Source organism: Salvelinus alpinus, chromosome 10 (assembly GCF_045679555.1).
Source record: "Salvelinus alpinus chromosome 10, SLU_Salpinus.1, whole genome shotgun sequence".
In the NCBI taxonomy this organism is placed as follows: domain Eukaryota; kingdom Metazoa; phylum Chordata; class Actinopteri; order Salmoniformes; family Salmonidae; genus Salvelinus; species Salvelinus alpinus.
Window position 1 is genome coordinate 22,328,309 of NC_092095.1, and position 19,583 is coordinate 22,347,891.

The 19,583-nt window shown below is 43.6% G+C and overlaps 1 protein-coding gene across 13 annotated transcripts in view; it reads left to right on the plus strand.

Moving 5' to 3' along the window:
* Positions 1-19,583, plus strand: part of LOC139531723 (histone-lysine N-methyltransferase 2C-like) — a 218,524-nt gene that overhangs the window by 161,352 nt on the left and 37,589 nt on the right. For 10 of the 13 annotated variants that reach the window (XM_071328436.1, XM_071328440.1, XM_071328441.1 and 7 more), the window contains 8 exons: positions 2,567-2,686; positions 2,831-2,958; positions 8,388-8,598; positions 11,754-11,843; positions 12,338-12,385; positions 13,816-13,953; positions 18,771-18,803; positions 19,435-19,557. In XM_071328436.1, the coding sequence (XP_071184537.1) occupies positions 2,567-2,686; positions 2,831-2,958; positions 8,388-8,598; positions 11,754-11,843; positions 12,338-12,385; positions 13,816-13,953; positions 18,771-18,803; positions 19,435-19,557 (891 nt within the window). The remainder of the gene's footprint in view (positions 1-2,566; positions 2,687-2,830; positions 2,959-8,387; positions 8,599-11,753; positions 11,844-12,337; positions 12,386-13,815; positions 13,954-18,770; positions 18,804-19,434; positions 19,558-19,583) is intronic. The other 3 variants (XM_071328443.1, XM_071328449.1, XM_071328445.1) reach the window with 2 other exon arrangements.

Consider the following 19,583-nt stretch of genomic DNA (forward strand, 5'->3'; position numbering starts at 1 on the left):
AGTATAAACGCCATGGGACCACGCAGCCATCATACCGCTCAGGAAGGAGACGTGTTCTGTCTCCTAGAGATGACCGTACTTTGGTGCAAATCGATCCCAGAACAACAGTAAAGGACGTTGTGAAGATACTTGAGGAAACCCGTACAAAAGTATCTATATCCACAGAAAAATAAGTCCTATATCGACATAGCCTGAAAGGCCGCTCCGCAAGGAAGAAGCCACTGTTCCAAAACTGCCATAAAAAAGCCAGACTATGGTTTGCAACTGCACATGGGGACAAAGATCGTACTTTTGGAGAAATGTCCTCTGGTCTGATGAAACAAAAAATATAACTGTTTGGCCATAATGACCATCATTATGTTGGGAGGAAAAAGGCGGAGGCTTGCAAGCCCAAAAAACACCATCTCAAAATAGATGGCATCATGAGGAAAGAGAATTATGTGGATATATTGAAGCAACATCTCAAGACATCAGTCAGGAAGTTAAAGCTTGGTCGCAAATGGGTCTTCCAAATGGACAATGATCGCAAGCATACTTCCAAAGTTGTGGCAAAATGGCTTAAGGACAACAAAGTCAAGGTATTGGAGTGGCCATCACAAAGCCCTGACCTCAATCCTATAGAACATTTTTGGGAAGAACTGAAAAAGCATGTGCGAGCAAGGAGGCCTACAAACCTGACTTGGTTACACCAGCTCTGTCAGGAGGAATGGGCCAAAATTCACCCAACTTATTGTGGGAAGCTTGTGGAAGGCTACCTGAAATATTTGACCCAAGTTAAACAATTTAAAGGCAATGTTACCCAACACGAATTGAGTGTATGTAAACTTCTGACCCTCTGGGAATGTGATGAAAGAAATAAAAGCTGAAATAAATAATTCGCTCTACTATTATTCTGACATTTGACATTCTTAAAATAAAGTGTTGATCCTAACTGACCTAAGACAGGGAATTTTTACTAGGATTAGATGTCAGGAATTGTGAAGAACTGAGTTTAAATGTGTTTGGTTAAGGTGTATGTAAACTTCCGACTTCAACTTTGTGTGTGTGTGTCTATACAGTTAAAGTCGGAAGTTTGTGCACATTCCCAAGTGTGTGAGAAGTAGACACAGCCCAGTTCTGATATTTTTTTCCACTAATTAGTCTTTTTACCAATCAAATCAGATCTCCTCACAGCAGTCAAAAGACCAATTAGTGGAACAAATATCAGAATTGGGCTGTCTGTTAAAATGCAGCGTGTGTATGCATGCATGAATGTGTGTACAGTATGCGAATGTCTATGCCAGAGAGAGCCACAAGCTCTCGCCCATGTCAAATAGCTGGGTTTGACGGGGCGGGAGGGAAGGAGAACTGGTGGAGAAAGGGGTGTGTCTCTCCTGTTTGCCAGGTCACTTGTTATGAACTGTCACAGTGGAGACATTTTTTCCCACCCTGCTCTAGTGAACAGAGACAAGTGGCTGCAGACATTCTCACAAATAGCATACCAGTATCACACAAATAAGGTATCTTTACTGCGTCATTTAAGGTGGATTACAAAGCTATTATTATGGGGTATACTGTGGCGCTATTACTTGATTGTGAATCTCTTTCATGTGATAATTGTCTTAAATAATGTTTAATGAAGTTGTTCATTGCAAGATTAGAGTAGTTTTTCTATGGTGTTAAAATGTACGTTTTAGTCATTTAGCAGACACTCTTATCCAGAGCGACTTACAGGAGCAATTAGGGATAAGTGCCTTGCTCAAGGGCACATCGACAGATTTTTCATCTAGTAATCTCGGGGGTTTGAACCAGCGTCCTTTTGGTTACTGACCCATCGCTCTTAACCGCTAGGCTATATGATGTTGTATGTTTTGTAATTTGGCTATTTTAAGTCTAGTGTATGGTGCCTTACTGGTGGTAATAGAATCTCATATCTTGGTGTTCTTATTTAGCACAGACGACAAGAGTTGGTTATCCATTGAATGCTCTGAGTTGGACTTCTCATAAGGGGGCGGTATCCTGGCAACTCTGAATTCAAACGGCTGTTTCCTCTCTCTTCCCTGCACATAAATCATCAAGTCTCCCCTCTCTTGCTCTGAGGCAGCTTAAGGAAGGCTGGAAGGCTCTGTTTGTCTGCTTCCAGACCATAGGGGCTTCTCTCTCAATACCAAAGCTATCCAGAAATAGGCTTACCCGAAATGCTCCCTTCTTTCTCTCTCACACTCAGTCTCTCAGGTCTAGTGGCTAGGAGATTAGTTCCCCAAACACTCTTACACACTCACTCTCTTACGTTTGCTCTCTCACACATTTTAATATATAATATAATAATATGCCATTTAGCAGACGCATTTATCCCAAGCGACTTGGTCTCTCACTCATGCACTCTGTCATTGTGTATTGACCAGAGTGAAAGTCTCTCGCTCACTCACATCTCCCCTCAGGCTCTGTGCTCATAGGTCACTGAGTAATTAAGATTAATGCCAGGGATTGGACTGAAAGACCCTCCTCTAATGTCTGACATAATTAGGGCCCTGGTGACATAAATTGCTGTCATATATCTCCTCCCTTCCACTTGTCTCCCGGCTAGGTATTGGAGGGTTTATGGTCCGCCAGAGAAGCAGGACGGGACAAGGGAAAGCCAAGCGATCCCTATCCAGGAAATACTCAACAGGATCGTTACCTGAGAACCCAATGTGCAAAGAGGAAGGTAAGCAAATGGAATAGTCTCTAAAGTGCAAGTCCCACCCATCTGACACTCCAGGCAGACTATCAAATCCAACACTTAACCCGGTAATAAGGTGGTTCCCTGACTGTTACTTTGAGGTTGTGACCTCCTGTCTGTGTGTTGCAGGGTGGAACAAGACGGAGAGTACTCAAGCGGAGGAGACCCCATCGGTGTCTGAATGTCTGGAGAAGGTCAAGAAAAGATACCGCAAAAAGAGAACCAAATTGGAAGAGGAGTTCCCTTCTTACCTGCAGGTGACTTTCAGTCACATGTACACTAATGATATCAGTATTGGTCTAAAATGTTCATTTTGATTCTGTTATCATACTCTGTCTTATTGATCGATTTATAGGAAAAGGTCACCGGTTCAATATGCATAAAATCACCTAATCACACTGAGGTGATTGACTGTCTTTGTACAGATGTAGGATCTTAATTTGATCACACTTCTGTTGCTGAGAATTTCCTGCAATGCAGATGAGCTTCATGATTTACATAAATTAACTGAAAACTTGCAATAACACAGTTAGTTATATTAACAGTATTGCACGTTTCATGTAGCCTAACTACCAATCAAGCAACGTTATGGACTAAACATAAAAATTGTTGCAGCATGATTATGTTGCTACAACAATACTGATCAAATTTAAGATCCCACATCTGTATGAACCATTTTAGCAAATACGTCTTAGCCTAATTGTCCCAAATCATCTTCTTGTACCACATTAGAATAGTACATATTCGATAAGACATCTTCCAAGCATTTACCAGTAGCAACTTTATTTCACCACCCATTTCAACCAGCACTTCATAAGTTGCATGTTGCCCCCTTCTCAGATGTATTACCTTCATGATAAAAAAAAAATCCCTGAAGCGTAAGTCCTCTCGGAGAGACGTTGCCCCCTCTGTGCCACGCCACACCTTTAAAAGACCCAGCATGCTCAGGGTTCGGGGGAGCAGCCATGCGTTAAGCGCACCAGCTGTCACTGGGCTTTCTTGTATGCCGCGCTTAAATTTTTTATTTAAAGCTCCTCACCAGAGGAACGACTTTAATCAATTATTTAAATACCCGGCACATTAGCCTTTTTAATGTTTTACCACAGCAGGGAGCAGTCACATTGATAGTTTTGGAGCCGTTAGACATGTTGGAAGCACTAGTGACTTAAACACGTAGCGGCTCAGCCAGCGGTACAACGTGTCGCCACTGAGTTCAGGCTTTCTGTGCGGTTGTGTCTACCCATGTCTGTTTATTTGTATGGCTTTGTACAGGTTTAGGGCAATTCTCGTATTGGAATCACATTCTATCCAACACATTGATTTCTACAGCCACAAGGTTTTTACATAAAGAGTTGCTATATCAGTGATTCCAGTTGCTATATCAGTGATTCGAGTCAACTTTATATTTTTGTGGAACTATGAGTTGATTTTATATGGTTGCATCTTTATATGGTGTTGTGTGTTTCTCAGCTTCTATGTAACTAGGCCTCTCTCTAGAGAATGCATGCATGTAGCTCTTGCCATGTTGCTGTCAAATTAGATCCCAGTTGGTCACTGTACAGTAGAAATCTAGATACAGTTGAAGTCGGAAGTTTACATACACTTAGGTTGGAGTCATTAAAACTAGTTTTACAACCACTCCACAAATTTCTTGTTAACAAACTATAGTTTTGGCAAGTCGGTTAGGACATCTACTTTCTGATTACACAAGTAATTTTTCCAACAATTGTTTACAGACAGATTATTTCACTTATAATTCACTGTATCACAATTCCAGTGGGTCAGAAGTTTACATACACTAAGTTGACTGTGCCTTTAAACAGCTTGGAAAATTCCAGAGAATTATGTCATGGCTTTAGAAGCTTCTGATAGGCTAATTGACATCATTTGAGTCAATTGGAGGTGTACCAGTAGATGTATTTCAAGGCCTACCTTCAAACTCAGTGCCTCTTTGCTTGACATTATGGGAAAATCTAAATAAGTCAGCCCAAGACCTCAAAAAAAAATGGTACACCTCCACAAGTCTGGTTCATCCTTTGGAGCAATTTCCAAATGCCTGAAGGCACCACGTTCATCTGTACAAACAATAGTACGCAAGTATAACACCATGGGACCACGCAGCCGTCATACCGCTCAGGAAGGAGAAGCGCTCTGTCTCCTAGAGATGAACGTACTTTGGTGCAAAAAGTGTAAATCAATCCTAGAACAACAGCAAAGGACCTTGTGAAGATGCTGGAGGAAACAGGTCAAATCAAAGCAAATTTTATTTGTCACATACACATGGTTAGCAGATGTTAATGCGAGTGTAGCGAAATGCTTGTGATTCTAGTTCTGACAATGCAGTAATAACCAACGAGTAATCTAACCTAACAATTCCACAACTACTACCTTATACACACAAGTGTAAAGGGATAAAGAATATGTACATAAAGATATATGAATAAGTGATGGGACAGAACGGTATAGGCAAGATGCAGTAGATGGTATCGAGTACAGTATATACATATGAGATGAGTAATGTAGGGTATGTAAACATAAAAGTGGCATAGTTTAAAGTGGCTAGTGATACATGTATTACATAAAGATGGCAAGATGCAGTAGATGATATAGAGTACAGTATATACATATACATTATATTAAGTGGCATTGTTTAAAGTGGCTAGTGATACATTTTTGATCAATTTCCATTATTAAAGTGAGCTGGAGTTGAGTCAGTATGTTGGCAGCAGCCACTCAATGTTAGTGGTGGCTGTTTAACAGTCTGATGGCCTTGAGATAGAAGCTGTTTTTCAGTCTCTCGGTCCCTGCTTTGATGCACCTGTACTGACCTCGCCTTCTGGATGATAGTGGGGTGAACAGGCAGTGGCTCGGGTGGTTGTTGTCCTTGATGATCTTTATGGCCTTCCTGTGACATCGGGTGGTGTAGGTGTCCTGGAGGGCAGGTAGTTTGCCCCCAGTGATGCGTTGTGCAGACCTCACTACCCTCTGGAGAGCCTTCCGGTTGTGGGCGGAGCAGTTGCCGTACCAGGCGGTGATACAGCCCGACAGGATGCTCTCGATTGTGCATCTGTAGAAGTTTGTGAGTGCTTTTGGTGACAAGCCGAATTTCTTCAGCCTCCTGAGGTTGAAGAGGCGCTGCTGTGCCTTCTTCACAACGCTGTCTGTGTGGGTGGACCAATTCAGTTTGTCCGTGATGTGTACGCCGAGGAACTTAAAACTTACTACCCTCTCCACTACTGTCCGGGTGATGTGGATAGGGGGGTGCTCCCTCTGCTGTTTCCTGAAGTCCACAATCATCTCCTTTGTTTTGTTGACGTTGAGTGTGAGGTTATTTTCCTGACACCACACTCCGAGGGCCTTCACCTCCTCCCTGTAGGCCGTCTCGTCGTTGTTGGTAATCAAGCCTACCACTGTTGTGTCGTCTGCAAACTTGATGATTGAGTTGGAGGCGTGCATGGCCACGCAGTCGTGAGGGAACAGGGAGTACAGGAGAGGGCTCAGAACGCACCCTTGTGGGGCCCCAGTGTTGAGGATTAGCGGGGTGGAGATGTTGTTACCTACCCTTACCACCTGGGGGCGGCCCGTCAGGAAGTCCAGTACCCAGTTGCACAGGGCGGGGTCGAGGCCCAGGGTCTCGAGCTTGATGACGAGTTTGGAGGGTACTATGGTGTTAAATGCTGAGCTGTAGTTGATGAACAGCATTCTCACATAGGTATTCCTCTTGTCCAGATGGGTTAGGGCAGTGTGCAGTGTGGTTGCGATTGCATCATCTGTGGACCTATTGGGGCGGTAAGCAAATTGGAGTGGGTCTAGGGTGTCAGGTAGGGTGGAGGTGATATGGTCCTTGACTAGTCTCTCAAAGCACTTCATGATGACGGAAGTGAGTGCTACGGGCGGTAGTCGTTTAGCTCAGTTACCTTAGCTTTCTTGGGAACAGGAACAATGGTGGCCCTCTTGAAGCATGTGGGAACAGCAGACTGGGATAAGAATTGATTGAATATGTCCGTAAACACACCAGCCAGCTGGTCTGCGCATGCTCTGAGGACGCGGCTGGGGATGCCGTCTGGGCCTGCAGCCTTGCGAGGGTTAACACGTTTAAATGTTTTACTCACGTCGGCTGCAGTGAAGGAGAGTCCGCAGGTTTTGGTAGCGGGCCGTGTCAGTGGCACTGTATTGTCCTCAAAGCGAGCAAAGAAGTTATTTAGTCTGTCTGGGAGCAAGACATCCTGGTACAAAAGTATCTATATCCACCGTAAAACGAGTCCTATATCGACATAGCCTGAACGGCCGCTCAGTAAGGAAGAAGCCACTGCTCCAAAACCGCCATAAAAAGCCAGACTACAGTTTGCAACTGATGAAGCAAAATATACAACGGTTTAGCCATAATGACCATCGTTATGTTTGGAGGAAAAAGGGGGAGGCTTGCAAGCTGAAGAAAATCATCCCAACCATGAAGCAGTGGGGTGGCAGTATCATGTTGGGGGGTTGCTTTGCTGCAGGAGGGATTGGTGCACTTCACAAAATAAATGGAATCATGAGGAAAGAAAATTGTGTGGATATATTGAAGCAACATCTCAAGACATCAGTCAGGAAGTTAAAGCTTGGTTGCAAATGGGTCTTCCAAATGGACAATGACCCCAAGCATACTTCCAAAGTTGTGGCAAAATGGCTTCAGGACAACAAAGTCAAGGTATTGGAGTGGCCATCACAAAGCCCTGACCTCAATTTCTATAGAAAATTTGTGGGCAGAACTGAAAAAGCGTGTGCGAGCAAGGAGGCCTACAAACCTGACTCAGTTACACCAGCTCTGTCAGGAGGAATGGGCCAACATTCACCCAACTTATTGTGGGAAGCTTGTGGAAGGCTACCTGAAACGTTTGACCCAAGTTAAAGAATTTAAAGGCAATGCTACCAAATACTAATTGAGTGTATGTAAACTTCTGACCGTCTGGGAATGTGATGAAAGAAATAAAAGCTGAAATAAATCATGCTCTCAACTATTATTCTGACATTTCACATTCTTAAAATAAAGTGTTGATCCTAACTGACCTAAGACAGGGAATTTTTACTAGGATTAGATGTCAGGGATTGTGAAAAACTGAGTTTAAATGCATTTGGCTAAGGTGTATGTAAACTTCCGACTGTATACACACCTCACTATTTCTGTAAGTGTCTGGATAACACTAGGGCCTATAGAGTGCTGCAACACCGAGAAACAAAAATACATATACAAAACACACTGGAATCTGGGCCTGGAGACCCATTCAATTAATAATTTGGTTAGCAGTAGCGTAGCCTGATAAGACTTATTATTATTAGTAGCTTTACTTAAAGTTCAGTATGCATTGTAATCTCAAATACTGTATTTGAATTGGATTACTATGAACTGATCCCTTTCAATTCAAATCTGGAATTCATAACTGGATCCCACCTTCTGACACCAGGGCTGCATTTACACTGGCATCCCAATTCTCATATTTCGCCCAATTATTGGAAAAAGATCTGATTGGTCCAAAGACCAATTAATGGCAAAAGAGAAGAATTAGGCTGCCTTTGCTGCCATAGCCCAAGGGACAAACTTGCTTCCTGTCATGTTTTTTGTGCGTGAAAGATATGTGTTGTGTTACTGAATGTGTTCTCTGTATCTCATGGTCACTTTCTCATTGACTGTGTGGTATGTTACCAGGAGGCTTTCTTTGGAAAGGAGCTGCTGGACAGGAGCAAGCAGAGCAGGCAGGCGGGCCTGGTGACCACAGGGCACTGTGAGGAGAACTCAGGGGTCCATGCAGAGACCAAACCCCGCAGTGTCAACGCCAGCTTCCTGGACCCCTCCTCAGACCCGCTGCTCAGTGCTACCTCGACCACCATACCCATCTCCAGCAGAGGAGGAGGACTGCGTATGTTCGCATCTCTCTTGCACACTTTCTCGAGCTGTCACTTTCCCTGTCTTACACACACACACACACACACACACACACACACACACACACACACACACACACACACACACACACACACACACACACAGAGGTTCGTCCTCAGAGGTGAGCTGTCATGTTGACTCTCTTCTCCTAAAAGTTCATTTTATTCTACATGCAGAGAATTTTTTTTCTCCAATATGTTTTTTTGCTTTCTCTTTTACACACAATGGACTCTCAATGTACCCAGTCTCAATGCCATCTTTCAAACAAACCCGAGCAGAATGGAAGAAAGTGGCCTTGTATTAGTTTGGGTCCCCCTCCTCTTCTAGATGAACAGTACTATTTCCCTTAAGTTTTTCCCCAAGTTTTTTGTTGTCAAAAGTTGTAAGTTCACGTGGTTTCTTCCACTATCCCCCATCAAGTTTCTTCCACCATCCCCCATCAACCTTCAATCCTGTCTGCTCATCTTAAGTTCTCTTTTCCACATATACAGTCATTTACAATCTACTCCAACACGCTATGAAAAGTGCTGCAAGTTGCCTACTGGGAACACACATAGCGGCAAGAACTCACTGGAAACTAGCAAAACAGATAGATTAACGACAGTTTTTTTTCTCTTCAGATTGCCATTTGTGTTAGCAGAGCGTTTGGTTTTCTACATTGTTTTCGATAGACTTATTCACTTTCATATCGAAACAGCCGGAGTTGTTATCTCTAGTACAGGGGTCTCCAACAGGTAAATTGCGAGCTACCAGTAGCACACAGCCCACCTATGAGTAGCTAATCTATTCTGAAAGAAAGTACATGAGTTTTTGTCATGTGTTCCATCAAAAACTGTCATAAACATAAAGCCCAGGCTGCTTCCCAATCAAAGCCACATTGACATTATCCCACCACTGGTTAACCACTATTGGCTTAAAAAGTCAAACATAATACAATATCTGGCCATTCATTTCCAGCAATTATAGCCCGTCTGTCTGTTTGGTGCGCGAGTTAGTCTATTCGTCCATATATAGCAAGGTAGCGATGCTAATGATATCTGCCATTTTGTGGGCAGACACAGACATTCCCCATAAACCTTCTCAATGAAATGGAAACTGCAAAGTAGGTTTACCTGACAGAACTAGACTATGTCATGCTTATTTGTATCAATTGGGGGGCCATTATTTTGCAATCTCTGCCATGACATGTTCTGCAGCAGTAGGCCTAACCTCTAAAATGACACATTCCTCTCTTGGTAGATGCGGAAGGGGGAATTCTAATGCGATTTAAGCATTGACATGGACTCAACATCAATTTTCATTGTTTCTCTATGAATAATTGGTATATTGTGAGTAAAAAAACTGAAACGAATCCAAAACCAGGAAAAATTTAACTGAGAAAACACAAAATAAAATGTTCTGGCTCTGTCATGGCTCATGACAGAGCCAAAATGTTTTGGCTCTGTCATGCCAAATACTGTTTATTAACCATTATATTGACACCAAGGACCCGGGGAAGAGTTGCAGGGTAGAAGAAAAGAATGTGCCTATTTGAAAGCTATACAAAAATGAGTAGCTTGTGACATGTTTTAAAAGTAGCTCTCATGCCTGAAAACCCCTGCTCTAGTATCATCCAGAACGCAATTTGCCCTCCCACCTTTATTTAACTAGGCAAGTCAGTTAAGAACAAATTCTTGTTTTCAATGACAGCCTAGGAACAGTGGGTTAACTGCCTTCTTCAGGGGCAGAACGACAGATTTTTACCGTGTCAGGTCGGGGATTCAATCTTGCAACCTTCCAGTTACTAGTCCAACGCTCTAACCACTAGGCTACCTGCCGTCATTTGTAGCAGAGGGAAGCACACTAATCACTCGGAAGATTTGCTTGTTTTGAAGACATTCACCAGCTTTTAGTTTGAATATGGTCCTTGGACAGGGTTAGTTCTCTTAGATATTAAGGAAACCATATACTGTATGCCTATATACAGTGCATTTGGAAAGTATTCAGACCCCTTGACTTTTTCCAAATGTTACGTTACAGCCTTATTCCAAAATTGATTCAATTGTTTTTCTTCTCATCAATCTACACACAATACCCCATAATGACAAAGAAAAAAGGAAAATTTTTACAAATGTATTAAAAATTAAAAACGATCACATTTACAGAAGTATTCAGATCCTTTACTCAGTACTTTGTTGAAGCACCATTGGCAGCGATTACAACCACCTTTGCACACATGTAATTTCTCCCATTCTTCTCTGTAGATCCTCTCAAGCTCTGTCAGGTTGGATGGGGAGCATTGCTGCACAGCTATTTTCAAGTCTCTCCAGAGATGTTTGATTGTGTTCAAGTCCTGACTCTGGCTGGACCACTCAAGGACATTCAGAGACTTGTCCCGAAGCCACTCCTGCGTTGTCTTGGCTGTATGCTTAGGGTCGTTGTCCTGTTGGAAGATGAACCTTCACCCAGACTGAGCTCCTGAGCAATCTGGAGCAGGTTTTCATCAAGGATCTCTCTGTACTTTGCTCCGTTCATCTTTCCCTCGATCCTGACTAGTCTCCCAGTCCCTGCTGCTGAAAACATCCCCACAGCATGATGCTGCCACCACCATGCTTCACAATAGGGATGGCGCCAGGTTTACTCCAGACGTGACGCTTGGCATTCAAACCAAAGAGTTCAATCTTGGTTTCATCAGACCAGAGAATTTTGTTTCTCATGGTTTGAGAGTCCTTTAGGTGCCTGTCTTGTGCCTTTTACTGAGGAGTGACTTTCGTCTGGCCACTCTACCATAAAGGCCTGATTGGTAGAGTGCTGCAGAGATGGTTGTCCTTCTAGAAGGTTCTCCCATCTCCACAGATGACCTCTGGAGCTCTGTCAGAGTGACCATCGTGTTCTTGGTCGCCTCCCTGTCCAAGGCCCTCCTCCCCCGATTGCTCAGTTCGGCTGGGCGCCAAGCTCTAGGAAGAGTCTTGGTGGTTCCAAACTTTTTCCATTTAAGAATGATGGAGGCCACTGTGTTCTTGGGGACCTTCAATGCTACAGAAATGTTTTGGTACCCTTCCCCAGATCTGTGCCTCGACACAATCCTATCTCAGAGCTCGACAGACAATTCCTTTGACCTCATAGCTTGATTTTTGCTCTGACCACCAGATCATCCGGACCTTCCGGAAGTCCTGAGCACGGATGCAGATCTCCTGGGAATGCTGTCGGATGATCTGGTGAAGCAGGGGAATGACTCAGGTAGACCCCTCCCCTCCTCCAAGATGGCAGCCTCCACTTCCTGTCTCCTCTGCCCACTCAAATACGCACTCTCCCTGTCATTAGCAAGGTCAACGCCATACACAAACACCTATGGACTTTCTCTGTTGCATCTTTACTTATGATTTGGCATTTTCCTTCACTTGTATTGTATTGCACATCGAATAATACTCTTGGTTTGCAGTGCCTACTCTGGTCAACCCTTCTGTCTCTGTGTATTATTTTTGCTTTGCTTTCGAACAGTTTACTTGAAAGGCCTGTCTTGATGCCTGCATATTTGAAAGAGAACCAATACTATTCAAACCCAGGTCTGTGCTAGGACATGTTATGATGGTTGTTGATATTATGTCACAACTATGACGAGATGGTGTAGCATCACATTGAGCTGCTTCAAGTAGTATCAATAGCATTAGCATTTTATTACACCTGCTTTTCTCCCCCTCATTTTATAATCATCTGGTTTTGGGTTCCTGTAGGTCTTGATTTATGCCATTTCCAGGTCGACAGCCCTCCTTCTCCTTTTGGTAAGAGAAGTACTCGGGCCCGTCTGGCCTCTTAGGAGTAGAGCTGCCCCCTCCCTCCTTCTCCCACTGCGGGCCTGCTCACTGCGTTTGCATGTCCTTCCTTCTCTCTTGATCTGTGGTCTGTGCACCCCACTCCTCTCTCACACTGTAGCACTGTCCAGTCTCTTTGACTAACTACTGCGGTGTTACTAACCACGCACCAATCTGCATGTCTATGTAGTGGTTCAGTGGTATTGGGTGAAAAAATTATTAGAGGTGCTCATTAAAAAATATATATATATTTATCACAAATGTTGTTTTTTATGTAATTCAGTTGGTTTCATTTGATATGTTTTAGTGTTTACTACCTTTTCACCCCAGCTGAGTTTAAGTTGTGTGGGTTAAAAAGTGAGCTTCCTCTAGTCATACAATGTAACAACGTTTGAACTGAATGACTCCGCATGTCTCACAGTTCTGGAATTCCATGGAGCAGTTACCTGAGTAGCAATGAGTATTTTATTTATTGAGCCGGCAAGGTTTCCTTTTTTTCTCTGTCGCCTTGAGTCTGTGAAACAAAGAAATGTATTTTATCTGTCCAGTGTTGTATAGTGATTTTCATTTTCCACCCTTCTATTTGTCCGAGAGATTATTTGAGAACAAACTGTGTCTTACGAGAACGCCTGAATGCCCTGAAGCAGATTACTAGTTTTATAAAAACAATAAGTTACTTCAGCCTTTATTCTTTCCTTTCAGACCATATGCAGTATCTGTGGTCTCAATGCATCTCTTCCCATATATCCAGTTAATTTAAGGTCACAAGCAAAGTAGCTTTTTCCGACAAAAAAAACACATGGCAAACTAGGGGAGTGTGCACCACAGTAAAATGTGCATGAACCTCCAACCCCCTCTGATGTTAAAGACAGCGGTTATGATGATTAATCATTGCAATCTCCCATAACTTTTTTCATTGATTAAGCCCTCGTTTATTCGAATGTGGGCAGGATCGGAACGATGATGAAAGTAGTGTGGCTATTTTTTAAGACAACCCCCCCTTTCCACTCTGTCGAGCAGGCAACACATATTCGTTTTTTGTTAGGGGAAGAAAATGCATGGAGAGCTTATTTTACAACCATGACATGATCAGCTCTCTCTCCTCTCCTCCTCTCTTCCTCTTTCTCCTCGCTTTCTCTCTCTCCTCTTTCTCCCTCTTTTTTTCTTCCTCCAATACCCAGCAACAGTTCTAAAATAAATTGCCCGTCAACTCTGATTTACTCTTTGGTGTGACAGCTTCCAGTTTTTAGGGGGGTTGTTTGGAGGGTGGGGTGGGGGGCTAGTGTGTTGATTTTTAACATAAAAGTGGACTGTGTGGGTGTGTGCGAGCATCTGCCTGCATGTGTCTGTGTGACCACCCTCCCCTCAACATCCTTTTATCCTTTTCTGCCATCCCCTAGCTGGTCTGGACATGGCCCCCATCTCTGATTATCCCATTGGGTCCTGTCAGGGCTCTGCAGGCCGGGGGCCCAGGGCTCTACAGGAGGAGCCTCTGGATGTCATCCTGAGCCCAGAACTGGACAAGATGGTCGTAGATGGTAAGCCGACCATGTTGAATTCTGACTGTTTACAGGATTGGTTGCTTAATCGGTGTCATTGGTGAAGAGCAGAGGTGTAAATCTCCAGGGCTTCAGTGTCTTTTCTCCTCCCACTCACTGATGTATAATTGGCCAGAGAGTTGCACACCACCTGGTTTCCCTGGTCAACATCAGTACATGGATTCAGGGTTGGTTTCCTAGAAGCAGATTAAGCCTAGTCCTGGACTAAAGCATTAGCAAAGAACAATCTCCATTGAAAGCACTTTTTTAGCCAGAACTACGCGTAATCTGTGTCTGCGAAACTGCCCCTAAAAGTCAAGAATGAAAAATAAGTATTTCTTCCTAGAGTTGCATACCTTTGTTGCGTATGCGCTGTACAGTATCCATCACATGGAGCAACTGCAGTGTATATAGAGGCCATGGTGGTTGAATCAAATGCCAGATTACAAAATCATGGAAAGCTAAGTAAATAATGTTTGCTCAGTTTAACTGATGTTCCCGCAAAGTTAAGTGTTTACAAATAGGGAGGTCTACCCTGTTTTCTTGGCAGAGATTTATCCCTTGTCCCTTTTTCAGGAACCTGTCTTTCAAAGTTAATTTGTAAAAATCCAAATAACTTCACAGATCTTAATTGTAAATGGTTTAAACACTGTTTCCCTTGCTTGTTCAATGAACCATAAACAATTAATGAGCATGCACCTGTGTAACGGTCGTTAAGACACTAACAGTTTACAGACGGTAGGCAATTTAGGTCACAGTTATGAAAACTTAGGACACTAAAGAAGCCTTTCTACTGACTCTGAAAAACACCAAAAGAAAGATGCCCAGGGTCCCTGCTCATCTGCGTGAATGTGCCTTAGGCAAGCTGCAAGTAGGCATGAGGACTGCAGATGTGGCCAGGGCAATAAATTGCAATGTCCGTACTGTGAGACGCCTAAGATAGCGCTACAGGGAGACAGGACGGACAACTGATTGTCCTCGCAGTGGCAGACCACGTGTAACAACACCTGCACAGGATTGGTACATCCGAACCTCACACCTGCGGGACGGCAACAACATTTGCCCAAATTAGCCCAGAATCCCTCCATCAGTGCTCAGACTGTCCGCAATAGGCTGAGAGAGGCTGGACTGAGGGCTTGTAGGCCTGTTGTAAGGCAGGTTCTCACCAGACATCACCGGCAACAACGTCGCCTATGGGCACAAACCCACCGTCACTGGACCAGACAGGACTGGCAAAAAGTGCTTTTCACTGACGAGTCGCGATGGTCGGATTCGCCATACTGCTCATTCTGTGCATGATTTCCTGCAAGACAGGAATCTCAGTGTTCTGCCATGGCCAGCGAAGAGGCCGGATCTCAATCCCATTGAGCACGTCTGGGACCTGATGGATCGGAGGGTGAGGGCTAGGGCCATTCCTCACAGAAATGTCCGGGAACTTGCAGGTGCCTTGGTGGAAGAGTGGGGTAACATCTCACAGCAAGAACTGGCAAATCTGGTACAGTCCACGAGGAGGAGATGCACTGCAATACTTAATGCAGCTGGTTGCCACACCAGATACTGACTGTTACTTTTGATTTTGAACCCCCCTTTGTTCAGGGACACGTTATTCCATTGCTGTTAGTCACATGTCTGTAGAACTTGTTCGGTTTATGTCTCAGTTGTTGAATCTTATGTTCATACATATATTTACACATGTTAAGTTTACAGAAAATAAACGCAGTTGACAGTGAGAGGACGTTTCCTTTTTTGCTGAGATCATATACACATCTATCTATATATATATATATATATATTCACATATATCTATAAATACACGTGTGTATATATATATGTGTGTGTGTGTGTGTGTGTGTGTGTATATATATGTGTGTCTATATATATATATACACGTATACACACATAGATAGATAGATTTATGTGTGTATGTATATATATTGTTTATTTCCCTCATTAATTTACACACTAATGTCAAAGGAAAAACAGATTTTTAGAAATGTTTGCTAATTTTAAATCTATCACATTTACATAAGTATTCAGACACTTTACTCAGTACTTTGTTGAAGCACCTTTGGCAGTGATTACAGCATCGAGTCTTCTTGGGTATGATGCTACAAGCTTGGCACACCTGTATTTGTGGAGTTTTTCCCATTCTTCTCTGCAGATCCTCTCAACTCTGTCAGGTTGGATGGGGAGCGTTGCTACGCAGCTATTTTCAGGTCTCCAGAGATGTTCAAGTCCAGGCTCTGGCTTGGGCCACTGAAGCCCATTCAGAGCCTTGTGCCGAAGCCACTCCTGCGTTGTCTTGGCTGTTTGCTTAGGGTCGTTGTCCTGTTGGAACGTGAACCTTTGCCGCAGTCTAAGGTCCTGAGCGCTCTGGAGCAGGTTTTCATCAAGTATCTCTCGTGCTTTGCTCTGTTCATCTTTCCCTTGATCCTGATTAGTCTCCCAGTCCCTGCCACTGAAAAACACCCCCACAGCATGATGCTGCCACCACCATGCTTCCCCGTCGGAATGGTGCCAGGTTTCCTCCAGACGTGACGCTTGGCATTCAGGCCGAAGAGTTCAATCTTGGTTTCATCAGGTCTGAGACTCTTTAGGTGCCTTTTGGAAAACTCCAAGCGGACTGTCGTGAGCCTTTTACTGAGGAGTGGCTTCTGTCTTGCCGCTACCATGAAAGGCCTGATTGGTGGAGTGCTGTAGAGATGGTTGTCCTTCTGGAAGGTTCTCCCATCTCCACAGAGGAACTCTGGAGCTCTGTCAGAGTGACCATCGGGTTCTTGGTCACCTCCCTAACCAATGCCCTTCTCCCCTGATTGCTCAGTTTGGCCAGGCGGCCAGCTTTAGGAAGAGTCTAGGTGGTTCCAAACTTCTTCCATTTAAGAATGATGGAGGCCACTGTGTTCTTGGGGACCTTCAATGCTGCAGAAATGTTTTGGTACCCTTCCCCAGATCCGTGTCTCGACACAACCCTGTCTCTGAGCTCTACGGACAATTCCTTTGACCTCATGGCTTGGTTTTTGCTCTGACATGCACTGTCAACTGTGGGACCTTATATAGACAGGTGTGTGCCTTTCCAAAATATGTCCAGTCAATTGAATTTACCACAGGTGGACTCCAATCAAGTTGTAGAAACATCAAGGATGATCAATGGAAACAGGATGCACCAGAGCTCAATTTTGATTCTCATAGCAAAGGGTCTGAATACTTATGTAAATAAGGTATTTCTTTTTTATTTACAAAAATAACCTGTTTTCGCTTTGTCATTATGAGGTATTGTGTGTAGATTGCTTTTTTTCATTAATTGTATAATAAGGTAACATAACAAAATGTGGAAAGTCGAGGGGTCTTAATACTTTCCGAAGGCACTGTATATACAGTGCCAGTCAAATATTTGGACACGCCTACTCATTCAATGGTTTTTCTTTATTTTTACTATTTTCAACATTGTAGAAAATAATGAAGACATCAAAACTATAAAATAACACATCTGGAATCATGTAGTTACCAAAAAAGTGTTAAACAAATCAAATTATACTTTATATTTTAGATTCTTCAAAGTTGCCACCCTTTGCCTTCATGACAGCTTTGCCTACTCTTGGCATTCTCTCAACCAGCTTCACCTGGAATGCTTTTCCAACCGTCGTGAAGGAGTTCCCACATGCTGATTACTTGTTGACTGCTTTTCCACTCTGCGGTCCAACTCGTCCCAAACCATCTCAATTGGGTTGAGGTTGGGTGATTGTGGAGGCCAGGTCATCTGATGCAGCACTCCATCACTCTCCTTCTTGGTCAAATAGCCCTTACATAGCCTGGAGGTGTGTTGAGTTGTCCTGTTGAAAAACAAATGATAGTCCCACTGTCCGCAAAACAGGTGGGATGGCATATCGCTGAAGAATGCTGTGATAGCCATGCTAGTTAAGTGTGCCTTGAATTTTTTGGACTCATCTGATCAAAGGACAGATTTCCACCAGTCTAATGTCCATTGCTTGTGTTTCTTGGCCTAAGCAAGTCTCTTTTTCTTATAGGTGTTCTTTAGTAGTGGTTTCTTTGCAGCAATTTGACCATGAAGGCCTGTTTCATGCAGTCTCCTCTGAACAGTTGATGTTGAGATATGTCTGTTACTTGAACTCTATGAAGCATTTATTTGGGCTGCAATTTCTGAGGCTGGTAACGCTAATGAACTTATTCTCTGCAGCAGAGTTAACTCTGGGTCTTCCTTTCCTGTGGCGGTCCTCATGAGAGCCAGTTTCATCATAGCGCTTGATGGTTTTTGCGACTGCACTTGAAAAAACTTTCAAAGTTCTTGAAATGTTCTGCATTGACTGTCATTTCTTTTTGCCTATTGTAGCTGTTCTTGCCATAGTATGGACTTGGTCTTTTACCAAATAGGGCTATCTTCTGTATTCCACCCCTACCATGTCACAACCCAACTGATTGGCTCAAAAACATTAAGAAGGAAAGATATTCCACAAATTAACTTAAGAAGGGACACCTGTTAATTTAAATTAATTCCAGGTGACTACCTCATGAAGCTCGTTGAGAGAATGCCAAGAGTGTGCAAAGCTGTCAAGGCAAAGGGTGGCTACTTTAAAAAATATGTTTGGATTTGTTTAATACTTTTTTGGTTACTACATCATTCAATATGTGTTATTTCCTAGTATTGATGTCTTCACTATTATTCTACAATGTAGAAAATAGTAAAAAAATAAACAAAACCCGTTGAATGCATAGGTGTCCAAACTTTTGACTGGTACTGTGTCTATATATATCTATATATCATTGCAGTAATGTAATAAGCATTTCTTTATCTTTTTCAGGTGCAATTCTCAGTAAACTCTACAAAATCCCAGGTTTGTGGTTTTGATATTAATCTTTTCAGGCCCATTAAGGCCCAACCTAGATTGTTCTTCTGAGAGTTGTTCATTCAGTTGTATGTCAGAGATGATCAGTTCTATATAATTGAAAGATTTGAACGACAGTTATTGATGGTGGTTTAAAGTACGTGCGCAGCATCGCAGTGCTTGAGGCTTCACTACAGACCAGAGTTCGATTCCGGGCTGTGTCGCAGCCGGCTACGACCGGGAGACACATGAGGCGGTGCACAATTGGCCCAGCGTCGTCCCAGTTAGGGTAGGGTTTGGCTGGCAGAGATGTCCTTGTCCCATCGCGCTCTAGCGACTCCTGTGGCGGGCCGGGCGCATGTGCGCTGACACGGTTGCCAGTTGTACGGTGTTTCCTCTGACACATTGGTGAGGCTGGCTTTCGGATAAAGCGAGCAGTGTGTCAAGAAGCAGTGTGGCTTGGCAGGGTCGTGTTTCGGAGGACTCATGGCTCTCGACCTTCGCCTCTCCCGTGTCCGTACAGGAGTTGCAGCGATGGCACAAGACTGTAACTACCAATTGGATACCACGAAATTGGGGAGAAAGAGTTGTTTTTTAAATAAAATACGCGCATCAACGTCATTTATTTCATTGCCTAAAGAGCTGAAGGGGAAGGATGTGGAGGACCTCTTCACAGCGGTCCTTAGTCCCAGCACCAGCCAGCCTCCACAGCTGTCTCACCCTGGGGCCAATGGACCTGGAGCCATGGCCCTTCCAAACCCAGGTACCACCACCACCCCAAGCCTCTTG